The sequence below is a fragment of the Myotis myotis genome, unplaced genomic scaffold (assembly GCF_014108235.1).
Source record: "Myotis myotis isolate mMyoMyo1 unplaced genomic scaffold, mMyoMyo1.p scaffold_m19_p_32, whole genome shotgun sequence".
Taxonomy (NCBI): Eukaryota; Metazoa; Chordata; class Mammalia; order Chiroptera; family Vespertilionidae; genus Myotis; species Myotis myotis.
The window spans coordinates 192,596-220,134 of NW_023416338.1; the positions used below are offsets into that span (position 1 = coordinate 192,596).

At 52.8% G+C, this 27,539-nt stretch overlaps 4 protein-coding genes across 6 annotated transcripts; 2 read left to right on the top strand and 2 right to left on the bottom strand.

The window, feature by feature from the left end:
• Positions 1 to 1,526: 1,526 nt before the first annotated feature.
• Positions 1,527 to 3,433, top strand: GADD45GIP1 (GADD45G interacting protein 1). The gene is made up of 2 exons (XM_036302549.1): positions 1,527 to 1,906; positions 3,075 to 3,433. The coding sequence occupies exons 1-2, from the start codon at positions 1,557 to 1,559 to the stop codon at positions 3,391 to 3,393; spliced, it is 669 nt and encodes a 222-aa protein (XP_036158442.1). The 5' UTR covers positions 1,527 to 1,556; the 3' UTR covers positions 3,394 to 3,433.
• A 463-nt stretch (positions 3,434 to 3,896) lies between these two features.
• RAD23A (RAD23 homolog A, nucleotide excision repair protein) lies at positions 3,897 to 9,531 on the bottom strand. Of its 2 annotated transcripts, none has more exons than XR_004966665.1 (9): positions 9,347 to 9,531; positions 7,840 to 8,001; positions 7,490 to 7,671; positions 7,295 to 7,350; positions 7,034 to 7,161; positions 6,705 to 6,783; positions 6,350 to 6,580; positions 4,711 to 4,875; positions 3,897 to 4,628 (listed from the first exon to the last, which is right to left on the bottom strand). XR_004966665.1 is itself a non-coding variant. In XM_036302548.1 (9 exons), exons 1-9 carry the CDS (start codon positions 9,416 to 9,418, stop codon positions 4,515 to 4,517), a joined length of 1,092 nt encoding a protein of 363 aa, XP_036158441.1. In that variant the 5' UTR covers positions 9,419 to 9,530; the 3' UTR covers positions 3,897 to 4,514. The 2 variants fall into 2 exon arrangements, 1 of the variants encoding a protein (XP_036158441.1); XM_036302548.1 differs by having other exon boundaries at positions 6,447 to 6,580; positions 9,347 to 9,530.
• Positions 9,532 to 11,162: 1,631 nt separating this feature from the next.
• Positions 11,163 to 15,069, bottom strand: CALR (calreticulin). The gene is made up of 9 exons (XM_036302547.1): positions 14,893 to 15,069; positions 14,406 to 14,507; positions 14,020 to 14,223; positions 13,486 to 13,580; positions 13,186 to 13,395; positions 12,994 to 13,107; positions 12,763 to 12,906; positions 11,996 to 12,088; positions 11,163 to 11,910 (listed from the first exon to the last, which is right to left on the bottom strand). Exons 1-9 carry the CDS (start codon positions 14,981 to 14,983, stop codon positions 11,713 to 11,715), a joined length of 1,251 nt encoding a protein of 416 aa, XP_036158440.1. The 5' UTR covers positions 14,984 to 15,069; the 3' UTR covers positions 11,163 to 11,712.
• A 4,257-nt stretch (positions 15,070 to 19,326) lies between these two features.
• FARSA (phenylalanyl-tRNA synthetase subunit alpha) lies at positions 19,327 to 26,484 on the top strand. Of its 2 annotated transcripts, XM_036302632.1 has the most exons (13): positions 19,327 to 19,524; positions 22,071 to 22,208; positions 22,300 to 22,398; positions 22,475 to 22,593; positions 23,484 to 23,576; positions 23,665 to 23,793; positions 23,867 to 23,982; positions 24,194 to 24,278; positions 24,368 to 24,467; positions 24,557 to 24,725; positions 24,805 to 24,882; positions 25,128 to 25,242; positions 26,099 to 26,484. In XM_036302632.1, exons 1-13 carry the CDS (start codon positions 19,378 to 19,380, stop codon positions 26,235 to 26,237), a joined length of 1,527 nt encoding a protein of 508 aa, XP_036158525.1. In that variant the 5' UTR covers positions 19,327 to 19,377; the 3' UTR covers positions 26,238 to 26,484. The 2 variants fall into 2 exon arrangements, with proteins under 2 accessions (XP_036158525.1, XP_036158526.1); XM_036302633.1 differs by lacking the exon at positions 25,128 to 25,242 and having other exon boundaries at positions 26,099 to 26,242.
• Positions 26,485 to 27,539: the final 1,055 nt, after the last annotated feature.

Here is a 27,539-nt window from a genome sequence, read left to right on the forward strand (position 1 = left end):
TTGTGACTGGCTTATTTCACTTAGCATAAGGTCTTCCAGGTTCATCCATATTGTCGCATGTCAAAGTTTCCTTCCTTTTTAAGGTTGAAATCCTCTTTCAAAAATAGTGATTGGGCCGAAACCGGTTTGGCTCAGTGGATGGAGCGTCGGCCTGCGGACTGAGGGGTCCCGGGTTCGATTCCGGTCGGGGGCGTGTGCCTGGGTTGCGGGCATATCCCCAGTGGGAGATGTGCGGGAGGCAGCTGATTGATGATTCTCTCTCATCGATGTTTCTGGCTCTCTGTCTCTCTCCTTCCTCTCTGTGGAAAATCAATAAAATATATTTTAAAAAAAATAGTGATTGGGTCCAATCAATATGGCTCAGTAGTTGAGCATCAACCTATGAACCAGGGGGTCAGATTTGATTCCTGGTCAGGGCACATGCCCGGATTGCAGCCTCAATCCCCAGTAGGGGATGTGCAGGAGGCAGCCAATCAATGATTCTCTCTCATCACTGATGTTTCAATCTCTCTCTCCCTCTCCCTTCCTCTCTGAAATCAATAAAAATATATACTTTTTAAATGAACCTTTACCATGGACATAGACAATAGGGTGGTGAAGTCCTGGGGTGGAGGCAGGCTGGAGGGGGCCAGTGAGGGGGGGGGGGAATGGAAAAATGTAATACTTTCAACAATAAAGATTTTTAAAAAATAAAAAGAGCCTAGCCCTAACCGGTTTGGCTCAGTGGATAGAGCGTCGGCCTGCGGACTGAAGGGGCCCAGGTTCAATTCCAGTCAAGGGCATGTACCTTGGTTGTGGGCACATCCCCAGTAGGGGGTGTGCAGGAGGCAGCTGATTGATGATTCTCTCTATCCCTCTTCCTTCCTCTCTATAAAAAATCAATAAAATATATTTAAAAAATAAAAATAAAAAAATAGAAACAAACAAACAAACCATGGTGCTGGAAGAGGTCACCCGTCTTCCAGATTCCTTGGTTCCCTGGGCTGTTCCTTGGGATTCACTGAATGCACAGCACTGGGGAGTGCACAGACCACTTCACATCAGTCTTAATTGCTATTACCAAAATGTCTCCAGCTCAACTGGTGTTGCTCAGTGTTTGAGCCTTGACCTATGAACCAGGAGGTCACCATTGGATTCCCAGTCAGGGCGCATGCCCAGGTTGCAGCTCCATCTCCAGTGTGTGGGGAGGAGGAGGGGGGGGCTGGAGGAGGCAGCTAATCAATCAATGATTCTCTCATCATTGATGTCTCTCTCTCTCTCTCTCTCTATCCTTCCTCTCTGAAATAAAAACATTTTAAAATATTACACAAATAGTAATAAAAATTACTTCTGTGGAAAAAATTTAAGTGCTATTTTAAATATATAAAATTTAAATACCATTTTAATAAGTAATTGCTAAAATAACATTTTAAATTCGACTTGAAGATGTATAAAAAATGTTTACACCTCTCTTCTTTCCACTGCCCTAACAAGAACACTCCTTCCATCAGGCCCACTTGCTCGCAGGCAGCGCTGAGGGCAGCCCGGCCGGCCAGCGAGGACCCCACACAGCCAAGATGGCGGCGCCCGTGCGGCGGTCCCGCAGCCTGCTCGGGCTGGCGACAACACTGGGCCCAGGCTTCCGTGCCTACCGGGCGCCCCCGCCCCCGCGCCGCTCGCCTGGGCCCTGGTGGCCGGACCCGGATGACCTACTGACCCCGCCCTGGCAGCTGGGGCCGCGCCACGCGGCCAAGCAGTTCGCGCGGCATGGCGCAGCCTCCGGGGTGGACCCGGGTTCGCTGTGGCCGTCGCAGGAGCAGCTGCGCGAGCTGGAGGCTGAGGAGAGCGAGTGGCACCCGAGCCTGGCGGCCATGCAGGAGTCATTGCGGGTGCAGCAGCTGGCCGAGGAGCAGAAGCGTAAGGCCAGGTGCGTGCGTGCCGTCGGGGCTGCGGTCGCGCCCTTCTCGGCCCAATGCGTGAATTGTACCCCAGCGGGCGGTTATCGTGGGGTTTGTGTTGCTGTAGATTTACGTGCTGCAAAGCAGACTTCTGAGTAACTGTTCAAGCGCCTACTGTGTGCAAGGCCTGTCCCAGGTGCGGAGGACACAGCAGGGAACAAAACATTTCAGATGGCAACACAGCCATTAGGAAGATAAAATTTGAAGAGTGCACTCGGAGGGCGGCTTTGGTTTGGGACTCACACCTGGTGTTTAAGCAGAGACCTGAATGACCGCAGAAGGAAAGGTTCTGGGTGGAGGGAACAGCCAGGCCCTCATTGGAAAGTGATGAGGTCTGGAATCAAGAGCAGAGGTCGGACTCCTAAGCAGGTCTAAAGGATTAGACTTAACCAAAGTATGGAGGCAAGACCAAGGGCATCAGGGTTGTGCCACTTCCTAGAGTGAGGAGCCAGCCAAAGCAGGCAAGTTGGGGAGCAGGCCATTTGTGTCCTCAGTGTTTAATGTTCTTATTTGCACAACAGCTCTAAGAGGAAGGGGGACCACCCTCATTAGAAATGAGGAAACTGAGGCCTGGGAGGTGGAGTCACCATCCAGTCACCCAGGCAGTTAATGGAAATGGGATGGGAACCTCTCTCCTATCTCTGCCCCACCCCAGCTAGATAACCGTCTTGAGGCTTTAGTTCTTCCTGCCTCACATTTCTAATCCTTAAAATGGGGCTATAACTGGCACTTACAAACTTAGGATTGGATGGAAAGATCCAATCCATTTCTTGTCTTTATGCTCTGCCTAGAACTGGGCCTGGCTTACAGGAGGTGGTCAGTGATGTCCCTGGGAATGGCCCGGCATGGTGTGTGAAACAGAGGGCTCACTAGACAGCTCGTGAAATGTTAACTTGGGGTCTGCTCCTGGGGGTTATTGGGGCTTGGCCCTCTCATGCTCTAGTCTAGGTCATACATAAATTAGTTAATCTCTACTGCCTGTTCACTAGATAATGGTCAAGATAAATCGTCCCAGTTTTTCATCTCCATGGAGTTGAGAAGCAACATGTGGGCAGACTTGAGGGTGGGATGTGGGTAGATGTGTGCTGCTCTGGTTGGGTGTCACTTTCCTCACCTCTCACCCTCCTTCCCCTACAGGGAGCAGCTCATTGCAGAGAGCATGGCCAAGATGCCACAGATGATTGAGAACTGGCGGCGGCAGCAGCGGGAGCGCAGGGAGAAGGAGAAGGCAGACAAGGAGCGGCGAGCCAGGCTGCAGGCCGAAGCCCAGGAGCGCCTGGGCTACCACGTGGACCCAAGGAGTACCCGTTTCCAGGAGCTGCTGCAGGACCTGGAGAAGCAGCAGCGCAAGCGCCTCAAGGAGGAAAAACAGAGACAGAAGAAGGAGGCAAGAATTGCTGCAATGGCCGCCACTGCAGACCAGGACCCAGCAGACTCCACGGCACCCAGCTCCTGAGCTTTTCTTTCTCAATAAAACCTGCTGCCCAACAGCCTCACTCTTGGAGAGCTGTGTCCTCTCTCAGGGTACCCCTCCCCAATATCTGAGGCCAGGGAATCCCCATCCTTCCCTGGGGCTGCTCACTGGGGGACTCTAGACCATGTTTCAGGAGAGAACAGGGGATGCAATGAGGAAATAATGTAGGAGCAGATGGCAGAGGAGAAGGCTTCTGTTTACCAACATTAATCTCCAGTAATTACCAGGGGGGAAATTTAGCCAAAACAGAGTGGTGATGATGGGGGGTGGGGATAGGAAGAAACAAGCCCTTTCAAGACCAAGATGTGACTGGGGCCCACTACAGGGAATGAGACAGCTTCTGAGGGAGAATACACTGGGAGCCCCAATCTGCACAGGCTGACAGGCCTCTGTCCCTTCTTGGCATTCCCACATTTCCTGTGCCCAACTAACCCCCAGAGCCAGACAAGCTGGAGTGGAAAGCCCCAGCAGGCACAGACCACAGATGGGCTTTTAAAACTTTATTCACTTCAAAACCTTTATCAGAGACAGGGTTCTGTTCTGGGGTGGCCTTGACCTCCAGAGCGGCTCTGACATTACCCCTTCCCCAGACAGAAGCCTGGCCGCTTCCTCCCATTGAAGTGATGCAGGCTGGAGGCCAAGGCCAGAATGTGCTCACCCCAGATGGGAAGATTTGGGCCATTCCAACAGAAGATCAAAGTTTGGGGCTCCAGCTTCCCCTTCCCCTTCCAGGGTAAGGGGGTCTTAAGGGCTCTTTGGGGGATGGGGAAGCAAGCAGCCGCTTCTCCATCTGGCTGCAGGGAGCTGGGACAGAGGCCAAGAGGGGCCCATCTGTCACTTCCAGTCCTGCCAGCTCCTTGGAGCAGGAGCAGGCTGAGCTAAGGCAGGGGATGGGGGGACAGCTGTCTAGCCCAGGTCATCTCAGGCTAAGATGGGAATAGGAGCCACTTCAGGAGGCTGGGAAGTTGGGTTGTTGTTTTTTTAAGATTTTTTACTTTTTTCCACTTCTTAAATAAACATGAATATATATATATTTTTTCTTTTATAAAACTTTTGTAGATTTGGGGGTAGGGTGGGGCAGTAGGCAGCCTGGCTTCCTGGCATCACTCATCATCAAAGTTCTGACTCAGGAGGAAGTTGGCAGCCAAGTTCTCGTTTTTTTCACAGGCGAAGTAGGCCTGGATCACCAGGCTCTCTGGGAAGCCCAAGGCCTTCAACTGTGGGAAGATGGGCAGGTATCAGCAGGGGGTGGGGGGGACCTGCCCACCAGCAGGGTTACCCCTCAGCCAGGCCTCTTACCCTCTCTATAGCTTCCTTCTCCTGTGGCGTCACCTGGATGTAGTTCATCTGTGGGGCCTCCTCGCCTATGGCACCCACCTCACCCTCAATGTCAGAGATGTCCGCCAGCTCCCCAGGGGGCTCGTTCAGCATCTGGATGAACTGCTCCTGGTGCCGGCTGATTTGCTGTGTGACAGAGGGCAGGGGATGACAACCCAAGGCCTTTGGCCCACCTCCCCTAGTGTATTATCATAGCCCTTGTTTTTCATTCACTTAGTAAAGTATGTTGAAGGTCCCTATTCTAGCCAAATAGCAACAGTGGTGAACAGACCCTGCCCTGGTGGAGCTGATGTTCCAGGGTGGTGAGATAGGCCATAAACAAGCAAATAAATGGATAATTATTTACAATGTAAATATTGGGCCTGGCATACAGTAGGGCAGACACTGGGCTAGGAAAGACATTTTGGGCCAGGAGAGAAGGAAGTTTCCCCCAGGTAGAACATGTTGCAAGTGCAAAAGCCAAAGGGTGGGGATGCATTTGACAAGTCCCAGAAACAAGATCCATTTGGCTAAACCAAGTAAACAAGAAAGAGGAGAGGGAAGAATAGAAAATGAGATCAGAGAGGAAAGCAGGGACCAGACTTGCTTTCTTCTATGGCCTTGTACTGTAATGGGATACCACAGTGGTGATGGGTAAATCTGCGTACCTTTTAAAAACATAAATGCATCTGGATATTGCCTATCTAGGGGTTCTGATAAAACTCTGTCAACTTTTATGTACATCTGACAATTTTCATTTGAATGGAGAAAGTGCTTTTTCGAGACTCTGGCTCCTAATAGAGAATGGACTGTGAGGGCTGTACAGAAAGCGGCCTGGCCACCAGGCAACCAGGCGGGAGGTGAAATATCAGCTACCGAACTAGAGTGCAAGACTGGACTGACTGAGATGTTCCAGAAATGGAGCAGACATGCCAGGTGACAGACAACCCCAGAAGGCCCCCAAGCTGGTCCGTGTGGGGACAGAAAGGGATGGGAAGAGGGTCTGTTCTGAAAACTTAACACACCTGGAGAGCACTTTCATGGAGGCATTAAGTCAGCCATGGAAAAGCATGGCATCCAGAGGTCTGGCCTGGTTACACAGATTTGGGGGTCACCACAGACCGAAGGCCCCAGGAGGATGCATTGGGAAGACTGAGTGCAGATAAAGAACAGATGTGCAGCCTGGGCTCTCCAACAGCTGGAGGAGGTGAGCAGGAGGAGCCAGCATAAGACAGAAGTGGGGGGAGAAGCAGCAGACGACTGGTCCTGAACTGGGAGAGGCAGGCATTCATGGAGGACCTAGAGCAAACTAGGGCACAGTGGTCCTGAGTGCTGCAATGAAACCTTACTGACATGACATGTATGAAGCACCAGCTGTATGTGCAGCTAAGACACAGTCAGAGTCACAAGACCCAGAAGACAGAGCACAGGAGCAAAAGCTGGAGGCAGACACTCCACCAGCTGCCCGCTGCTCCAAGTCTCTGGGGTCTTCCTCCATGAGGGCAATGATGACAGTACCCACACCCTCACATGGTGATTGGGAGGATTATATAAAACAGGTCAAAGGGAGCACCAAGGGACCACTGTTAGTCCAATTTTCCAAGTATAGAGGAATGCCTACATAGGTACTGGACCAGGCTCGTTCTTTCGGGCTTTGGTTCCCACAGGGAGGGGAGGTGTTGGCCACACTGGCTCCCTCTGAGCCCCCAGGGCCGCACCTGCAGAAGCTGCGGGTTTTCCTGGCCCAGCTGCTGAAGCAGGGCAGGCAGCAGCGCCGGGTTCTGCTGAATCACCTGCCGCATATTCTGGAACTGGGGCTGGTCCCGCAGGAACTCGAGGGGGTTCTCTCCCGCTGGCAGGAAAGAGGCACGTAGTCAGACCCCAGGCTGGGCTCCCAGAAGCATGGGGGTTGGGGAGGGAGAAGTCTGATGCCTTGACAGCAGACACCCCACATGCACACCTCCCAACTCACTCACCTGGTTCTGTGGACGTCTGCTCAGACACTTGGCTCTCCTGGACAGAACCATGTTCTGGCTCGGGACTCCCAGGAATTCCCTGTCAGGGGTCCTATTTAGTTCTAAAGCACAGAACACCCGCTGCCTCCCTCCTGCACGCTCAGCCCTGGCAGGAGGTAGGTGAGGCCCACCCATCCACTCATGTCCAGCCTTTTGTAGAAAGCCTTTCCTGGCTGGTACCCAACCCAAGGGCTTTTGGGGGCAAGTTTTGCCTCCCTGACCACCCATCAGGGCACGGAAGCCCATGTACTCCGTAGAAGCCTTCCCAGGAGGCTGTACCCCCACCTCACCGTGAGCAGATACTCCACGGCTCGGTGGGGGTTGTTGTAGCTGGCTCTCAGGGCGGCCACGACCCGTTCCCGCTCATAGCCCATGGACATGATCTCCGTCAGCATCGTCTCATATTCAGAGCCAGTCACTGTGGAGGGAGCAGTGAGATCTGGGTCACCAGGGAAAGGGAAGGAGAGCTCCCAGACCCTCCCAAACCCACACAAGACCCAACTGATGGCTGGAACACCCAGTCACTTCTGCCCCAGGGACTGCCCACCCACCTAGCGTGGAGGCTGCATCTTCCTCTCTCCCGCTGCTACCTGAAGAAGGAACAGAGCTGCAAATTCAAGAGAGAGAAATCGGACCCTGGCTTCTGGAGGCCTGCCCTCCCCCTGTGAGCGTAAGACCACATATGTGGGCAATGGAATGTGCTGGGAGGACAGGGCCCAAGTTGGGACTGCTGCTCCCTGCCTTACCCTGACACAGACTCCGGGGATGCCGTGGGGACTGATTCCTCCGATGGACTCCTGTCTTCTCTGACGGTAGGTGGGGTATGGGACATGCCTGAGGCAGGGGCCAGCGGGAAGGATGTGGAGGACTCAGGGGCAGCAGTGGATGAGGCCTCTGGGGGTACTGAGGTGCCTGAGCTGTTTTTGGCCTGTCATACCCAGAAAAAGGGAGCAGACATCAGTATCCCTATCAAACCTCAACATCCAGTCACATCCAGGCCCCACCCTATTCACAGCTAATCTCTCATGGGCACACAGGCTCTAGCCAGCTCCCCAGCTAATCCATGTGATCCTCACAACCTGCATATTTCACCCACCTTGGTCACCATGACAACTACAAAGTTCTTCTCATCTATTCGATAGTCTCTGATGGGGACATCATCACTCAGGATCTTGCCAGCATAGATGAGTTTCTGTCCAGCCACAGGAAAGGCATCACGACCCTTTTCAGCTTCTATCTTCTCCTTTAGCACCTTCACCTGTAGGAAGGGATGCAGTCATTGCAAATCGCAAGATTCTCTCTTCTCTTCTAGGTTGGGGAGAAGAGGCTGAAAGCCTTGATGACAAAGCTAAGATTCATAGTCAAGTATGTTAGATTTGAGTTATGTGATCATTCCAACATTCAACCGAGTATTTACAGAACACTTATAATGCGCCAGGTGCTGTTTCAGACACTGAAGACACAACAGGAAACAAAACACAAGGCCCTGTTCTCACAGAGATGTCACTCATGTGGGGAAGAGAAAAAACAAATATGTATTTCAGATGATGAAAAGTGTGGTGAAAAACAAAACAATTTGGGGAGTTAAGAGGGTTCCTCATTACACACTGCAGGCAGAGCTCAGTTCTGAGAGCCTAAGTTAACAGGGCTATCATAAATGCGTATGTGCCACATTTTTAGAGCCTCACAATATTTCATATTTAAGAAAATGGAGGCACAGAGAGGTTAAGTAATTTCCCCCAAAGTCAAAGAGTTGAGCAGGTCAAAAAAAACAAAACAAAAACCTGTGTGTTTCCTTTTCTGCAAAAAGTGGATGTCAATGTCTCCTTCACGGGGTGGTTGTGCAGAAAGTGCCAAATACATAAACAGTCCATATGTTTGTTGGGTCCCAAATTCCCTTTTCAGCTAAAAAAGCAGAATAGTTAGACTGTGGGCTCTGACATAAGGCAGAACCGAATTTGAATCCTAGCTCTGCCATACTTGCTGTATAAGGCTATGGCCAAGTTCCTTAGGGTTTCCAGATCTGTAAAGTGAGGAGTCAAGAGTCCCCAAATGACAGGCCTGTTTTGCAGATTTAGTAAGATAATAACAGTAAAAACTCAGCGACCAGCAAAGAACAAACGGCCAACAAGGACCACTGAAACTCAGGCCACTTATAATCATTATCATCATCGTGGCCGTCATCAGTGGGCATCTACTGGCCGCTACTCCCAGATTCGGCCACCAACGTCCCGAGGAGACGCCAGCAAAGCTGAGAACTCAGAGCCCCCGTCCCGGGGAGCGCAGCCCGGCCGGGCATCCGAGCCGGTCTCCCGCGCCCCGCGAGAGCGCTGACATTAGACCCGGGGCCTGGCAGGCGACCCGGGGGTGGAGCCTGGTCGGGAGACCGGACCGTGAGCGCCGTCCCTGCCACCAGGGGCTAGGCGGGAGACCATTAGGGGAAGGGAGGCGGAGTGGTCCGGGAAAGTCAGGCAGGTTGGTTGGAGTGAACCGGGACCGGACCGCGCCATCCTCCTGCCCTCCCGCCGGGATCTCTGCCTCCCCGCCCCCATACCACCCTGCGAACCCGTCACTCCCATCCCAGGCTCCAGCCTGGCTCGCACCGTCTCGTCAGGCTCCATGCGGATCTTAAAAGTCTGCTGCTGCAGCGTCTTGAGCGTGATGGTGACGGCCATGGCGGGGCCCGAGCGACGCGGCGGCCCCGGGACCCTCACACAACATGCAACTCACGCCGCCGCCATCTTAGTGCCCAGCCGCACCGCTTGCCGACCGCTTCCGGGGCAGGCGCTGCGCGCGCCGACAATCAGAGCACGTGACCGGCGCGCGCGCGCTCTTCCCCTTCTCGTCTCCCCTCCCCCCACCCCCCACCTTGGGCTTTCTTGGGCATGCGTATGAGAGGCCCTTTCGGGTCAGGCATGCGCACACTAAATTCTGCGCTGCTGGAGAGAGGGATGCTCCCGGCTGAGCAGGCCTGTCACGTGGCTTCCTGCAAGTGACGCCATGACCGTTAGCAGTGACGTCATGCGGCCACAAAATGGCTCCAGCGCCCCTACGTTCATCCTTAAGAGTTTATGACACTGAACAAAAATGTCCATGAGCTTGTTATAGATACTTGTATTTCTCCATGGATAGTCTTCATCGTTTTTGCACTTTCCAATTTAGTTTTATTCTGGTCTGGCCACCCTGACAGGAACCCCATAGGGCCCTGAAAGTAGAACTTAAGACAGGAAAGGATACTTGAAAGGTCACCAATTAAACAAGTGAAAATATTTTTTTTAATGCATTTGGCTGTGGAAGCAGAGCCATTTTGTGGCCTCATTCATTCATTCCTGAGAGCTGAATTTCCTGTAATGCCCCTATACTTTAAGTTTCTGGGTCTCCCATATCTGTTGCCCCTTTCCCAACCACTTTGCCCACCCCCCTTATCCCCAGTCTGACCCCAAAAGTATTTAAGCAAGATATTAACTTTCAAGGCCCCTTACACTGCATTCAGAAGTCTCTCCATAAACTTGCCCTGGACATACCAATCCTGGAGGCGTCCCAAAGGACTGGGGCTCAGCCCCAGGACACATGAGGGAAACCTGGAGGCCAACCCAAAGAACAAAGATGAAGGGTTGGGTATTTGGGGGGAATGGATGGAAGTGAAGCTGTGTTTAATCTCCCAGCTGACTTCCCTTTGTACCTGTTCTTCTCATGGTTCCCATGTAAGCACTCACCCAAGCCTGGAACCAGGCAGTCACCCAACCTTACTCACTCACTGCCCAACTGTAACCGGGTCCTGCAGCTTCTCCCTTTACTACGCAACCTGAGCCTAGAAGCTTCCACAAAGCAGGCCAGGACTTCAGTGGCAGCCTTGTGAACCCCAGCACAGCAGGCCTAGGCGAGCCTCAGGAGCCCAGACCCTCCTCTGTCACCATCTATGCAACAACTCAACCTCTTTCCCTTCAAGTTTAAACCCAGCTTGCCCACTAAATACCTCCTCTGAACCGTGATTGTAACAGGAATAGCTTTTATCACTATCCAATTGTTCTATGTAGTCTTACTCCATAATAGGTAAAAAGTACATAAAGTTGTTAATATAGATGGTGTAAGATAGTATGTAAGGTGTGGGTTTAAATCCCTGTCCCACCTCTAATATTCTGTACTGGTCTCCTCATCAAACTGAACTGGTACTAGAAAACTCACCAGTTTGGTGCAAGGACTCATCGAGTTGTGAGTAAATACCTGCAGTATCTGTAATGGCACTTAGTCCTTCTCCCAGTGCTTTGTGGGGGCTAAACAAAGACCCCTGTAACTTTATGGGACATCCAGCTGTTTTAGTGGCTGAAAAATCAACCTTATTGAAGTCATCCACTAAGAAAAGGCCACCTTCAGTTAGTTCCCTGATGTCTGTCTTCTCCCAGAAGGAGACACAAGAAGAAGACACAAAACTTAATTTAATAGAAATTTTGTTTGCAGTTCTTACATTCTCAGTGTGAGCTGAGCTAGAACCCACTGCCCCACCAAGTGGCCCAGTAATGGAGGCAGAGAAGAAAGGGAGCTGGTGGGGGTATCAGAGCTCAGCCCTAGGAGCCCCAATCTTCCTCAGTGCTGGGGGGCTGAGGGGTCCATCCTCTTCTCCTGCCCCCCTCTGGGCTCCAGGAAGGAGAACAGATGAAATATTGGCCCTGGGGCTACTCAACACCCTACATGCCCCCAAGGTTGGAAGGGGAACTAAGGGACTTAAAGGGGAGAAGGGGACAGAAGGCAAAGATGTCAAAAAAGATGGGGCCAAAGGAGAATCAAAGACAAAACACCAATAAAAAAAAAGGGGGGGGGGGCGGGAACAATACCAAAATCTACCCCAAATTGGAACCCGCCTGGAAAAAAGGAAAGTTCTCCAGTCTCATAGAGACATTATTTGGCGCGGCCAGCTCTGTGACGGGAGCGCTCAGGCCTCAGTCCAGCCCTGGAAGCGATGGTGTGGCCCCTACAGCTCATCCTTGGCTTGGCCAGCACCATCTTCCTCTTCATCTTCTTCTTTATCATCCTCATCCTCCTCATCTTCATCTTTGTCCTCGTCGTCGTCCTTGTCTGCCTCCTCCTCCTCCTTGCGCTTCTTGTCCTCCTCCTCCTCCTTCAGTCTCTGCTCCTCATCCTGCTTGTCCTTCATTTGCTTTTCTGCTGCCTGCATGCGGATCACACACTCAAGGCCTGGCCCCCACCTGCCTGCCCTGCCCACCCCTTGACCCAGGAGTGGACACTTGTCCCACCTTTGTGACTCCCCACGTCTCGTTGCCAAACTCTTCGGCATATGCTTCATCATTGGTGATGAGGAAGTTGTCAAAGATGGTACCAGACTTGACCTGGGGAGAAGGATGATGGATGGAAGGATGGTCACAGTGGGGACACTCCATGGCCCTGGCCTCAGGTTCCATAACCACTGCACATTGCCACAGCCTAACATTGTGATTAAAAAACAAGCTGATTGGGTTCAAAACCCCGCTCTGCCATTTCCCACCTATATGACCTTGGACTGGTGAATTCTCTGCACGTTAGTATCTTCATCTATATAACGGGGTCTCACCCCCTTGTGCATATTATTTTTCTAGTACCTACTATGTGTCAGGTTCTAGGCACAGAAGGGGTACATAATTGAACAAAAAGAAAAAATGTGGTCTCTCTGAAGCTAATATTTTAATGGAACTATCTAACCACCTTTTAGGTCATTGGGGCAGTTAATGAGTTGGTTTATTTTTTTTTTTTTTTTTTTTTTTTTATGAGTTGGTTTAGATAAAGTTTCTTGAAGAAGTGCCTAGCACAAAGTATACAGAACCTCAAAGAGGTGTGTATGTGTGGGGGGCGGGGGGGGGGGGTTGGGGGGTGCTGTGATAGAGATAGACCAGGAAATTCTTTAGAAAAAGCACCATTTTAGGCTCATACCTGCCTAGTATTGAATCCCACCCTTGTCCCTTTCCTCCTGGGTGATCCTGAGCACTTGAGGTCCCCTAGGGATCCTCCTGTTCCCTCCACATCGCACCTGCCAGAGGTCGAGGCCCAGAACAGCGAAGTTCTCATAAGCATAGATACTGCTATCAGGAGAATACTCGGGGTTGTCGATCTCTGGATGAATCCAAGTGCCCTTGTAATCCGGGTTGTCGATCTGCCGGGGCTTCCACTCGCCCTGCGGAAGGAGAAGAAAACTGGAAGGTGAGTGGAAGTCAATGTGCTCCCCACTATGTACCCGCTCTGCTTGGAGCCCCAAGACCACCTTGTATTCTGGGTTCTGAATCACTGGTGGTTCCCACTCTCCATCCATCTCTTCATCCCAGTCCTCAGGCTTCTTAGCATCGGGGTCAGGGATGTGCTCGGGCTTGTCCCAGTCCTAAAAGTACATGAGGAGGTCAGCGCCGTCCCAGCTCTCCACCACCCCATGGTGGGAAGCCCCTGCCCAAGCACCAACCTCAGGTTTGGAGTCTGTGGGGTCATCAATCTTGGCCCGCTCATCCCAGTCTTCAGGCTTTGAAGCATCAGGATCCTTTATCTTCTTGGGTGGCAGGAAGTCCCAATCATCCTCCAGAGAGCCAGACTCCACCTGGCTGTTGTCAATCTTTACCTCGTAGGTGTTATCGGGCCGTACAATCAGAGTATACAGGTGTGTGAATTCATCGTCCTGAAGAAGGCAGGAGATGAGTGGCCCTGCCCCCTGGACTGGCCTCTGAGCCTACCCCAGGCAGCCATTTGATACCATCCCCAGGCACACCTTGCAACGGATGTCCTTGTTGATGAGCACGTTCTTGCCCTTGTAGTTGAAGATAACGTGAACCTTCTTGGTCCCAGGGCCACAGATGTCAGGGCCTAGGTGAGAAGCAGGTCCAGTTAAGGGTCAGAGGTGGCCCACCATTGCCAGGCCTCCCACCCCAATTTACAAAAGGAAAGCTTGACTCTTAAACTCAGGTCTATTAAGACTCAAAATATTCAGACCTTAACTATCTCTAAGGGACAATGAATGGAGTATTGAAAAAAATAAAAATAAAACACCCACTCTCTAGAACTCAGTCTTCTCACTTGTAAAATTGGAAAACACCTACATAAGATCTCACAAATTAACAGCCTTAGATCAACAATAACAATGCAACAATTTGCTGCTGTAACTATCCCCTCCGTCTCCTCTTCAAAGGAAAGTCTGACAGGGTATTCCTAGGCTCTGAAGACCACTTTTCGTGGGCTACAAGGAACTCATGGATGGGTCTGTCTCCCTCTAATCAGAGGTCAGCAACAGGGCGGGGCCCCTCACCAAACATGATGTTGTATTCAGAGTCTCCATGCATGTCAGTCTGGTCCAGACTATCTGGAAATAGCTTCACATAGCCGCCCCCGCAGTCGATATTCTGCTCATGTTTCACAGTAAACTGCACCACCAAAGTCTGGTCCTTGTTGCTGAAAGGCTCAAATCTGGCAGACAAGGCGTAAAAGCGGGCATCCTGGCTCGTCTGCAGCCCTAGCAGAGGACAGTAGTGAGGTCACAGCTGGCCCCAACCCAGGGACCCTAAGAATCAAAGATACAGACAGCCATTCCCCTTCCTCTGCCTGCCCGGCTCCTGCGGATACCCTGGCCGTCAGTGACGAGGGTTTCCTCCAGGAAGTCCTCCTGAATCTCAGCACCCAGCTCCAGGCTCTTACCTTTATCCTTGTCCTGGTCACCGTAGAACTTGCCGGCGCTGAGGACGAATTTGCCAAAATCCGACTTGTGTTTGGATTCGGTCCAGCGGTCGGTCCACCCGTCTACAGTATCAGAGGGGCAGGTCAGTGTGGCTGCGCTGATTCCTCCCCGCCCCCCATCCGCCCTCCGCGGCCGCCCAAACACATCTACCAGGAGCCACAAACGGCTGCAGGCAAGGGAGGAAATCCCCCGAGTGCCCGACCCCAACCTTCAGTTTGACACCTCCTGTAGCTTAAGGTATCTTCGGACGAACCCTAACTCCCGCCGCGGGAGGCCGCTGCGCCCTCCATGCTCCCCAGGGACGCGGGAAAGAAGTGTCGCCTGCGGCTCTAGTCCCCGAGGCCACCGTGTTGGCCCTCTGAGCAGTAATTACAGGCGACAACGCAGATCTGGGCTGGGGGGCCGGTCGCGTCGTCGGAGCGGCCTCGAGGCGGGGCCAGGCGTTACCTCCGTCCAAAAACTGCTCCTTGAAGTAGACGACGGGTTCGGCAGCGACCAGGCCAAGAAGGCCGAGCAGCAGCGGCACGGGTAGCAGCATGGCGGGCCGAGGGGGCGGCGGCGCGCAGCGGGCCCTTTAAGTCACCTCTCCAAAAGCAGCTCTGCAGCAGGGACGGACGCTGCCGCTGGCCGTACGTTTTTATACACGACCGCCCTTCAAACCAACATGGCCCGACCTCTTAGCCCGCCCCTCCTGCCTTTTCATTGGTTAAAAGCCACGGTTCTGACCTTCCATTGGGCCCTCCTCAGCTCAGCAGGTTAGGCTGTGCCTCGGAACGGTGGGATCCCAGATGGCCGATTTCTATTGGCCCCACCACTGGCCAATGAGGGTCGACCACGCGTTGTGGGGGACGCCCACCGGTGGGGTAGGGGCCTCCAGCCCCTCTGACCAGGTCATGTGACCAGACCTGGGTCCAACCCCGCCCTCGCTCGCGCGCTTAGCTCAGGATCCGGGCGTTTAAAGAACCAGCGCGCGCGAGAGAGCAGGTGTCATCCCGCAGGATTAGGACCCTGCTCCAGCCTTCCCTCCTCCTATCCCCTCTGCAGGGAGGTGTGAGCAAGGTTTTCTATCCTGCATTTGGAGAACGCCAGGTTCGAGGCGCCGTCTCTCTCTGCCTCTGTCCCTCTCCCACCGCACCCATTGCTCCTCCCCCAGGATGAAGCAGAGGCCACCAAGCGCGTGGGCTCTGGGTCCTCACTTCACACCCCACCCCGGCGCCGCAGTCCTGCAGGCCAGCAGAGAGAATTCTAGCTCTCCCCTCTGTGCGGTCCCTAGCGCCTGGCAGCCCGGACGACGGCTGCCGTGTGACCTGGCGCAAGCCCCTTAGCCTCCCTAAAGTCACAGGAGAACCAGGAAGAGCGACCCTGGGCAGGTGCTGCCCAGAAGAAATGCTTTCAAAGCTTTTAGGATATCCTGGGGCAGGGAAGGAAGCCCAGAAAGCTTGAAGATGTGACTATAGGCTGTGATTCCTAGGGCCCGGTAAGGTTGTTACCCGAATTGCAGCCTGCCTCTCCTTTACTACCCCGCCTCCCCCACCTCCACCCCCACCCCTCCACCTCCAGTAAATGAAAGGGGTCGCTGCTTTGTGGTCTTCCACAAACGGCCTGGCTTTTGCAATTAAACGGCCAAGGATGAGAGAGCAGGGGGTTCCGTTGGAGAGGAAGAAAGTAGACAGATGGTAAAGAAGATAAGATCTAAGGGAGAGGGGCAGGACTCCTGAATCTAGAGCAGTGGTTCTCAACCTTCGTAATGCTGCGACCCTTTAATACAGCTCCTCATGTTGTGGTGACCCCCAATTTCACTGTTACAAATTGAACATAATTAAAGCATAGTGATTAATCACAAAAACAATATGTAATTATATATGTGTGTGTTTTCCGATGGTCTTAGGCGACCCCTGTGAAAGGGTCTTTCGACCCCGGAAGGGGGGTCACAACCCACAGGTTGAGAAGCGCTGGTCTAGAGTCTTCTGAAGCCAGAGTCAGATGACCGTGTGGAACACCAGCTGCCTGTCTCCCGTCTTCAGGAAGGAGGAAGCAGGGTGAGGGGTTTCCCAAACTCTAACAAAAAGGCCCTGGGTCTGGGAACCTGGGAGTGAACTGAGGAATGGGGGGAGCTTTCCCACTAGTGGCAGGAACTCAGAAAAGGGAGGAAGGAGGGGTTTTGGAGAAGTTGGGATTCTGCCCCACCCCCCACCCCCCAGGCTGTATGGCCCAACCTGGCCCCCGTAGAAGGAGTCCCAAGTCTGGGGTGATCACTCCTGCCACTGACCCTCCTGGCTTCCCTCCCTTCCAGCAAGTGCCATGGACACGTGAGTTTGGTGTTTCCTGTCTGAGGGTAGACTCTGTGCTGTCTTGTTCCCTTCACCATTCCCCAGTGTCTCCTGCAGCACCTGGCACAGAGCAGGCTTAAAACCTACTTGATCTGTGGTAGAAGGAAGGACTCCAGGAAATTTTTTTTTGTAATGGGGAACGTGCTTTGAAGGAAAGGAGGGACTTTGAGGAATGTAATCTGATTTTTTTTTTTAAATATATTTTATTGATTTTTTACAGAGAGGAAGGGAGAGAGATAGAGAGTTAGAAGCATCGATGAGAGAGAAACATCGATCAGCTGCCTCCTGCACATCTCCTACTGGGGATGTGCCCGCAACCCAGGTACATGCCCTTGACCGGGAATCGAACCTGGGACCTTTCAGTCCGCAGGCCGACGCTCTATCCACTGAGCCAAACCGGTTCCGGCATGTAATCTGATTTTTTTTTAAATCAGGACTTCCCTGTAGAGTCATGATTGTGGGAGTATTAGTAACCCCATTTTCTAGGTTCAAATAACAAGTGTGATAGTTAAGTGAGTAAAGGCATACTGCTTAGAATAGTGCCCGACGCACAATCCACACTCAATTTCGTATTAACAAATGCCGCATACATGTGTGGGCACTATTTCACAATTCTCACAATAACCTGGGCTCCTATCTCCATCCAGGTGAGGAAACTGAAACAGAAAGATTAAGCGATTTGACTGAGTGACGCAAATGGCAGACCTGGGATTACAATGTACTGTGCTGTCTGACCACATGTGACTGTTGACCATTTGAAATGTGGCCGGTCTGAGCTGAAATGTAAATGTAAAATACACGTTTTCCAGGCTGAGTATGGAAAAAAGAATGTAAAACATTTCACTAGAAATGTTATAAAGTGTTGCCCTAGCTCAGTGGTCGGCAAAACTGCGGCTCTGCAAATCGTGGCTCGTGAGCCACATGCGGCTCTTTGGCCCCTTGGGTGTGGCTCTTCCACAAAATACCGACTTCTGCGCATGGGCCACGAAGTTTCAATCGCACTGTACGTGCGCGCCCGCATGTGGTATTTTGTGGAAGAGCTACACTCACGGGGCCAAAGAGCCACATGTGGCTCGCGAGCCGCAGTTTGCCGACCATGGCCCTAGCTGGTTCGGCTCAGTGGGTAGGGTCAGCCTGCGACTGAAGGGTCCAGGTTTGATTCCAGTCAAGGGCATGGACCTCAGTTGCAGGCTCCTCCCTGACCAGGGCCCTGGTCCGACTCCTGTAGGAGGCAACCAATCGATATGTTTCTCTCACATCAATATTTCTCACTTTCTTTTTTTCCCCCCTCACTGTCTTTCCCACTCTCTCTAAAAATCAATGGAAAAATATCCTCAGGTGAGGATTAAAAAATAAATAAAATAAATGTTATAAAGTGTTTCTTTGACGAATGGACAGATCAGATTTGGTTAGTTCTTTAAATTAATTTCACCCATTTTGTTTTTAGCGTTGCTACTAGAAAATGTTAAATTACATTTGTGCCTCACATTACATATCTGTAGGCCAGCACTGACTCAGACGGTGCACGATTGCCCTGACATCGGTCTCCTCAGAGCATGGAGTAGGGGGTTGGATGGGATCTGGGGTAACTGCAGTTTCTGATTCCATCCCTACCAGCTCCTCATAGAACCATGCGCAAATCACAGTACCCTCTGGGCCTCAGTTTTCACATCTGCGAAATGGGGATTATATCACTATCTACATCAGAAAGTTTTGGGGAAAATGAAATAACACACCTGAAGCACTTAACACTGGGCTGGGCACACGGGTGGGTGTCCAGGTAGCGGCTATAACTATAACCTGGACTATAACTGTTATTAGGTGGGTCCTTCTCCCCTCTTTAAATGGGGATGGCCCCTACCCCACCTCCCTTTGAAAATTTAAAAGTAGCCCTAGCTGGTTTGGCTCAGTGGATAGAGCATCATCAGCCTGTGGACTTGAAGGGTCTCAGGTTCAATTCCCATCAAGGGCACACACCGGGTTGTGGGCTCCATCCCCAGTAGGGGGCGTGCAGGGGGCAGCCAATCAATGATTCTCTCTCCTCATTGATGTTTCTATCTCTCTCTCCCTCTCCCTTCCTCTCTGGAATCAATAAAAAGTAGATATATATTTAAAAAAATAAAAGTAGTTGATATCAGCAGAATGATTAGCTCTGGAGCCCCCCGCCCACAGTTCTAGGGGGGCAGAGAGTCCCGGAAGGATCAGGGCTCCGAGGCCGAGAGGAGGAGGAAGCCCAAGGTCACGCCGCCCGCAGCCCGCCCGCTGCAGGTGGGGAGGGACGAAACCTAAACCAACGCTGGGACTGTCCTTCAGGCCAACCGGTTTGACCGCTCCAGTCAGCAGACGCCACAAGTCCAGCCAGAGCGGAGGTACAGACTGAGGAAAAAAAGAAAGAAAGAAAGAAAAAAAAGACTGAGTCCTTCCCACGCTTTGAGGTTCAATTGACACACTCAAGATGGCAACGCCCTGAGCCCCGCAGCACGACCAGCCGCCTTCAAGATGGCGGCGCGCTCCGGCGCCGGTTCCGCTTCCGGTTCCGGTGCTTCCGGTGTTTCCGGCCCTGGAGCCGGGACACGCTTTACGCTGCGCGCGGGGAGGAAGCATGGCGGATGGCCCGGTGGCCGAAGCGCTGCTGCGGCGGCTGGACGCGGCCGATGGCGGCCTGGACAGCGCGGAGCTGGCGGCCGAGTTGGGCGTGGAGCACCAGGCCGTGGTGGGCGCCGTGAAGAGCCTGCAGGCGCTGGGCGAGGTGAGCGGGCCTCGCGGGGGCACCGGGAGCGCCCTTCCCCGGGGGAGCTGGTGCCTCCAGGCCGACGCCCTCGGACCCCGTTAGGGGGAACCCAAGCGTGCGGCTCCGGGGGCGCGGGCGGGAGTCCGGAACGAACAAGGCCGGGCGCACCGCCGTCCTCGTGCGGGAACCGTCCTCTAGGGGATAAGCAGCCTTGGGGCGGGGGTTACTGCGGCGGAGAAGACGGGGACTGCGATCTAAGGGGGGGGGGGTGCTCTCGGACCAGAGTGCGCTGAGGCGCAGGGAACGCAGGGCCAGCAGCTGACCCAGCTGGGGGTCGGGGAGAGCACCCAGAGGAAGCTGGGTCTGCCTTGAGGAGGAAAGCCGTGGCACTTAGGGGATCAGAGGGGGGAGAGGGAGGTGAGAGAGGCCGCAGAGCCAGAATTTGCAAGGTCCTGTAGGGCCCTCACAGGGTACTGGGGAGCCATAGCAGAAGCTGGAGCGAGTCCGAAGTGTGTGTGGCCCGCATCACTCCTGGGAAGGACCGGCAGGGGCAGGATGAGGGGATGGGGGCAAAGGCTGGCACATCCCCAAACGAGAGGGCCTGGTGTCTGGCTGGGGAGGCAGCTGGAATGAAGAGGTGTCTTGCGATTCGGATAAGTGAAGGGAAATGGAGCCACAGGAGGAGGATGCTGAGGGGCCCGTGGGCCACCCAGGAGGCTGGATCCCGGAGGGGAGGACATAAAGAGAGGTCTGGGCTGTTCATACATCAAACTTAGGTTCTGTGCCCCACTCTGGTCTCAGCCTTATTTGCCGTTCAGTCCTTGCCATAGTCACAGGGTGATGGTGCGTTATTATCCCCACTTTGCAGATGTGACCACTCCTGAGTACTGAACAGTGACTTGAGCAGTGTCACTAGGAGAGACAGGCAAATCTGTATTTGAAAGTAGGTGGTGTTAACGTAAAAAACAAACAAACATTGCAACCTGTAGAGAATTTCTGTGAGTTTATTTGAGCCAAACTGTTGACATATGCCGGGAAGCAGAACCTCAACGAACTGAGATAATGCTCCGGAGAATGGCGTGTTAACAGTCACAGGAAAGGGACGTAGGTGGGTTACACGAAATCCATTGGTGATAGATTATAGGAGAAAAAGTGAAACGATGGACATATGCTTCCTTTACATAGATCAGCGGTTCTCAACCTGTGGGCCGTGACCCCTTTGGGGGTCGAACGACCCTTTCACAGGGGTCGCCTAAGACCATCGGAAAACACATATATAATTATATATTGTTTTTGTGATTAATCACTATGCTTTAATTATGTTCAATTTGTAACAATGAAATTGGGGGTCACCACAACATGAGGAACTGTATTAAAGGGTCGAGGATTGAGAACCACTGACAGAGACGGATACGGGATAGTTTAACATAATTAACAGTTGGAGATTAACTTGATAACAGTAACAATGAAGGAATGTCCTGGTGCCATTTGTTGTGCCCTGAGGGGTCCGGAAAAAAGGGAAGTTACCCAGACATTTCACTGATATGTTATCTTAGAGGCAAAAAGACAAATGGGCTCAGTAAAAATCTAAGTTGATCTTTGTCAGGGAAAATACTGGTTTAGGACCTGACTACCCACTATAATCTGTTTATAGTTACATATTTAATTTTCACACCACCTCTCCTGGTTATTTTAGGTCTCTGAGTTTGCAAGACTGCCATGCAGGCCTCCCCTGCGCTTGTCAGGTTAGCCTGTGGCCCCTTTCGTCCACAGTGCTCAGGCTGCAGAGGCCAAGGTTGTCAGTTCCGAGAAGGGATTGAAGCTATGTATGGCGTGTGGGGTGATAGTGTCGTGACTGGTGTGAAATTGACAATCCTCTGAGGTTAGAGCCCACCACACCTTGCTCTCATGGCTAAGAAAACTTGTTCCGGGAGGTTGAGCACCTTTCCCAAGGTCACAGCAAGTGAAGAGCAGAGCTGGGAATTAGAATAAAGGGGGAACTTGACACTTTAGTCGTTGAGATGCAAATGTGGAGGCAAATCAGTTTATGTGAGTTCTTTAAAATCTTCCCAAGTTGCCGAAACCGGTTTGGCTCAGTGGATAGAGCATCGGCCTGCGGACTGAGAGGTCCCGGGTTCGATTCCGGTCAGGGGCGTGTGCCTTGGTTGCGGGCACATCCCCAGTGGGAGATGTGCAGAAGGCGGCTGATCGATGTTTCTCTCTCATCGATGTTTCTAGCTCTCTATCTCTCTCCCTTTCTCTCTGTAAAAAATCAATAAAATATATTTTTCTTGCCAGCTTCAAAAGTGACAGAATTTGTCCTCTGCCGGGTAACACCCTTAGTCCTTTACCTCACCCCCGGAGGTATGAACCGTATTCTTGTTGTCCCTGTGTCATAGGAGGGAAACTGAGGCTCAGCAAGAGTAAATCACTTGGCTGGGAAGTGGTGCAACTGAGATGTGAAGCCGGCTTTAGGGGATGTGCTTTGATCTTGGCTTCAGTGCTGCGGCAAGGGGGTGCCCAGTCTGAACCTTGTCCCTGCCTGTGCCTCCTTTCTCCTGCAGATCATCGAGGCTGAGCTACGCTCCACCAAGCACTGGGAGCTGACTGCCGAGGGCCAGGAGATTGACCGGGAGGGCAGCCATGAGGCCCGGGTGTTTCATAGTGTCCCTCCAGAGGGCCTGGCCCAGAGTGAGCTCATGGTAGGGTCCAGGGAGCGGGTGGGAGGGCCTCGGGAGGTGATGGGGTGAAGGTGGCCCTTGTGTCCCCCTCACTCTAGCCTTACTCCCTCAGCGACTGCCCAGTGGCAAGGTGGGCTTCAGCAAGGCCATGTCCAACAAGTGGATCCGTGTGGACAAGAGTGCTGCTGATGGGCCCCGGGTGTTCCGAGTGGTGAGTCCCAATGGGCAGGCAGGTCGGCCTCTGGCCCTCACAGCCCTCCATAACCATCGTCCCATCATCGTGGCAGGTGGACAGCGTGGAGGATGAGGTGCAACGGCGGCTCCAGCTTGTCCGGGGCGGACAGGCTGAGAAGCTGGGCGAGAAAGAAAGGAGTGAACTCAAGAAGAGGAAGCTGCTGACTGAAGTGTGAGTGGCTGCTACCATCAGTCTCAGACCCATGTCACCTGTGTGGCCTGGAGTGGGAGAAGGGAAGGGAGAGCTGTTCTGGACACACTGGACCGAGGTTCTGTAAGTCCCGCCCAGGCCCTCTCCACACTGTGGTTGTGCAGCACACAGGCCAGGTTCATGCCACCAGGTTCAGGGCTATGGCACATGCTATGCCTCTGCCAAGAATGATCTTCAAGGCACGTTCCAGCATCCAGCCTCTGTTCATGTGTCACCTTATAGGGGCCACCTTTTCTCCCCGCGATTTCCACAAAAGCCACTCACCTAGTCTGTCTCTTTTTCCCTGCATATTTCTTTCACAGTCCTAAACCCTGCCTGAAGTTAATGGAATGCTGGGACCTGGACAGCTGGGTTCTCTGCTCTCCCAGGACTGCATCCCCTTTGAGCAGACACTGAATGGAGGTGGACTGCCCGGTGCAAGTCCTGGCTCTGCCTTTTTAACTCTGACCTTGGCCGGGTCACCTGATCTTTCTAGGACTCAAGTTATTTTTATCTGTAAAATGGCCCCTTTTCACAAGATTGTGAGGTGACTTCAATGGAACAGAGCTGGCATAGGATAACGTTATTAACCTAAACTTCACCTATTATCATCACTCCCAGCTGTATGCTTAGTGCCTTGGGCTCTGGCACACAGTGTGGTCCCAATAAGTGTTTGTTGAATGAATAAGTGAATGAACTCAGGACGTAGGTCGGGGCCAAATAAAAGGATTTTTAGATGACAGTAAATATCAGGAAGAAAATAAAGCAGAGTGACTTGGGTGGTGTTGGGTCAGCATCGTATGGGAGATCAATGGAAGCCTCTTAGAGAACTTGACAGTGGTTTCATATCCCCTTCCCTCCTCTGGCCATAGAACCCTGAAGACCTACTGGGTAAGCAAAGGCAGTGCCTTCAGCACCAGCATCTCCAAGCAGGAAGCAGAGCTGAGCCCAGAGATGATCTCCAGGTAGGGGCAGCCCCAGGGTCAGGGGTCAGCGGGATATAGGGGTGGGCAGTCCGCACCAGGCCCATGTACCCTGCATCCCCACCCACAGTGGCTCCTGGCGGGACCGGCCCTTCAAGTCCTACAATTTCTCAGCTCATGGCATCCTCCCAGACAGTGGCCACTTGCACCCCCTGCTGAAAGTTCGCACCCAGTTCCGGCAGATCTTCCTGGAGATGGGGTGAGCAAGGGGCCAGAAGTAGGGCCGGGCCAGCCACCTCAGGGCAAGGTAGTCAGGCCACATCTCCCACTAGGTTCACCGAGATGCCGACCGACAACTTCATCGAGAGCTCCTTCTGGAACTTTGATGCACTCTTCCAGCCCCAGCAGCACCCAGCACGAGACCAGCATGACACCTTCTTCCTGAAAGGTGAATGGGCCCTGACTTTTTCTCCCATTGAGATGGGAGCTATGGAAGTTTCTGGGCAGAGAGGGATGTGACTGGCTCGGGTGTTCCCAGATGCCCTCTGGCTGCGATGACAGGTGAGGGCAGAAGCTGCAACTGCCACTGTCTGTCCTGTGTACAGTGGCTGTTTGAGAAATGCTTCTTGACTGACCAGACGATGCTCTGTCCTTCCCAGATCCAGCCGAGGCTCTTCAGCTCCCTACGGACTACGTCCATCGGGTCAAGCGGGTCCACTCCCACGGTGGCTACGGCTCACAGGGGTGAGGCAGGACCGGGACTTTGGGGTGTTGGGGGAAAGGAAGTTGGGAGCCTGAGAGCATCACCATGGACTTCGGATTTCCTCCTGAAGGTACAAGTACAATTGGAAGCTGGACGAGGCCCGGAAAAATCTGCTGCGTACACACACCACGGCAGCCAGTGCCCGTGCCCTCTACCGCCTGGCCCAGAAGGTGCAGCTCGGCCTGGGTAGTGTGGGGACAGAGAGGGGACTGTCTGGCTGACCTTCTGACGCGTGACTTGGCCTGCCTGTCATCTCCAGAAACCCTTCACACCAGCCAAGTACTTCTCCATCGACCGTGTGTTCCGGAATGAGACCCTGGATGCCACTCACCTGGCCGAGTTCCACCAGATCGAGGGTGTTGTGGCTGACCATGGCCTCACCTTGGGCCACCTCATGGGCGTCCTTCGGGAGTTTTTCACCAAACTGGGTGAGCGGGCAGACCAGGGCGGGGGGGGGGGGGGGGGCACAGGAGGATGTCTGGGTCACCAGCCTTGTCTTCCAACCAGGTATCACCCAGTTGCGCTTTAAGCCAGCCTACAACCCCTACACCGAACCCAGCATGGAGGTGTTCAGCTACCACCAAGGTCAGAGTGGGACCTGGTGCTGTGGGAGGGAGGGAGGGAGGGAGGGAGGGACGGAGGGACGGAGGGAGGGAGGGGGAGGGAGGGAGGGAGGGAGGGACGGAGGGACGGAGGGAGGGAGGGAGGTCTGAGGCTTCCCCCTCTTAGCCCCGGTCCCCTCACTGCCAAGCCCACATCCTGCCTCCCAAGCTCACTGCCAGGCCCAACATCACCCACATGAGTTGCCCCTCCTTCTCCTGCCCTCACAGGCTTGAAGAAGTGGGTGGAGGTCGGGAACTCTGGGCTCTTCCGCCCCGAAATGCTGCTGCCCATGGGGCTCCCCGAGAATGTGTCCGTCATTGCCTGGGGCCTCTCCTTGGAGCGGTGAGTGCCCAAACCACTTAGCACGCGTTTGGCTGCTTTGTTTAGGGGACTTGCCAGGCATGGAGTCCTGTAGATCTTCAGCACCATTCATTCGTTCATTGACAAACTTTATTTTTTTTATTTATTTTTTTAAATATATTTTATTGATTTTTTACAGAGAGGAAGGGAGAGAGATAGAGAGTTAGAAACATCGATGAGAGAGAAACATCGATCAGCTGCCTCCTGCACATCTCCTACTGGGGATATGCCCACAACCCAGGTACATGCCCTTGACCAGAATCGAACCTGGGACCCCTCAGTCCGCAGGCCGATGCTCTATCCACTGAGCCAAACCGGTTTCGACTCATTGACAAACTTTAGTGAGCACCTGCTGTGGGCTCTGTTCTGTTCTGTAAATAAATAGCACACACCCCTGCTTCTGTGAAGTTGAGGTCCTAGTGGAGTGAGAAGAATGACAAATAAGTACATTTAATAAATAATGCCTAGAGTGGGCCTGAGTACAGTAACTGCTAGAGAGAAAGCCTAGCAGGAAGGGCTCACAGAGGAGGTGGCTTCTAGCAGACTGGTGGTGGATGACCTGGGAGGATATCTGGGGAGGGGAGTTCCAGGCAGAGGGAATTGCCAGTGCAGAGGCCATGAGGCTGGAGTGTGCCTGCTGTGTTTGGAGGCCTGTGTGGTTGGAGTGAGAAAGTGAGGGGTAGAGAAGTGGGTGATAGGGCAGATTGTGCAGGGCCTTATGGGCTATGAGAGGACTTGGGCTTCTATTCTGAGGAAGGTGAGTGCCCTCAGAGAGGTTCTGCTCAGAGGAGAACAGGACCTGACCTAGTGTTAAAGCATGTCCCCTCTTTCCCTCAAGCCCAACGATGATCAAGTACAACATCAACAATATCCGTGAGCTGGTAGGCCACAAGGTGAACCTGCAGATGGTGTACGACAGCCCCTTATGCCGTCTGGATGCCGAACAGGGGTCCCCACAGACACAGGAGACAACATGACATGGACCGCCCTGGACAGGCCACCCTCCCGAGCTCCTGCTGCCCAGCCCTTTGTATCCCTGGCCAGTGGACCCCTTTGTATTTATGAAGCCTCTGTGAGGCTATCTCCCTGTTCCTGGTATCTCCTCTTCCCCACCCGCCCCAGGGTTCCAGGGGCAGGGGGGCAGGTAACCCATTTGTTCTGATGGGTGGGCCCTAGGGAGCCCTGCAGGTGGCTGCTGGCTAATAAAGTGGGCAGTTACTTTTATCTGGTGCCTTTCCTTAGGAGTGGTGGGGTCCTGTTGGCTCTCCCAGCTCAGAGTGCGACTTGATGGGAGGAAACTTGGGTGCTAGTGTGAAGGGTGTTGGATTGGGGCCTCAGAGCCTCCTGGTCAGCTTCAGCCAGTCCTCCCTGGAAAAGATGAGCTTTTTCGAGTACTTACTGATCACTTACTGGTGCCAGGCCTTCTTCCAGGTGAATGAAACAGACCCCTTATCCCTTGGGACAGACGTTTGGGAGGGCAAGCAAGCTAAGCTTTTAAAAGGTGCCCCACCTCCCTTACTTTTAAAGACCTTTTTTTTTTTTAAGAATAGTTTATTGACTTTTAGAAAGAGAAACATCGATGCAAGAGTGCAGCATCCATCAGCACACCCCAACTTGGGATTGAGCCTGCAACCTGGGCACGTGCCATTGACCAGGAATTAACCTGGCAACTTCCTGGTGCATGGGCCAATGTCCAACCAACTGAGCCACGTTGGTTGGGGCTTAAAGACTTTTTTTAGACCAATTTTAGGTTCATAGCAAAATTGAGTGGAAGGTACAAAGATTTCCCATGTACCTCCTGCCCCCACACCTACACAGCCTCCCTCACTGTCAACACCTCCACTGGAGTGGTGCTTTTGTTAACACTAATGAACCTACATTGACACATCATGTGAACAACGGCACATTCTGTGTTGTACATTCTATGGACAAATGGATGATGACATGTATCCATCATTATGGTATTTTCACTATCCTGAAAGTTGTCTGCGCTCCCCATCTGTTCATCCCTCCAGCACTGCCCTCCCCCCCCACAAAAGAAACCCTGCTTCTTTTAAATTCTCCTAAGAACGTCAAATGAGCCTAAAATAGATGAATAGGATACAGCTTTGTGAGCCCATTGATCAGTGTTTGAGATCTCACACTTCAGCTTCCTCTGTATGTTTCTGTAGAAAATTTTAAAAGCAAATTTCATGTTGCTCACCCCATGTCTTGTGAACTTTTGAAAAGGTGGACAAGCTCTGGCCAGGTAATTCCATTGGTTAGAGTGTCTTTCCAAA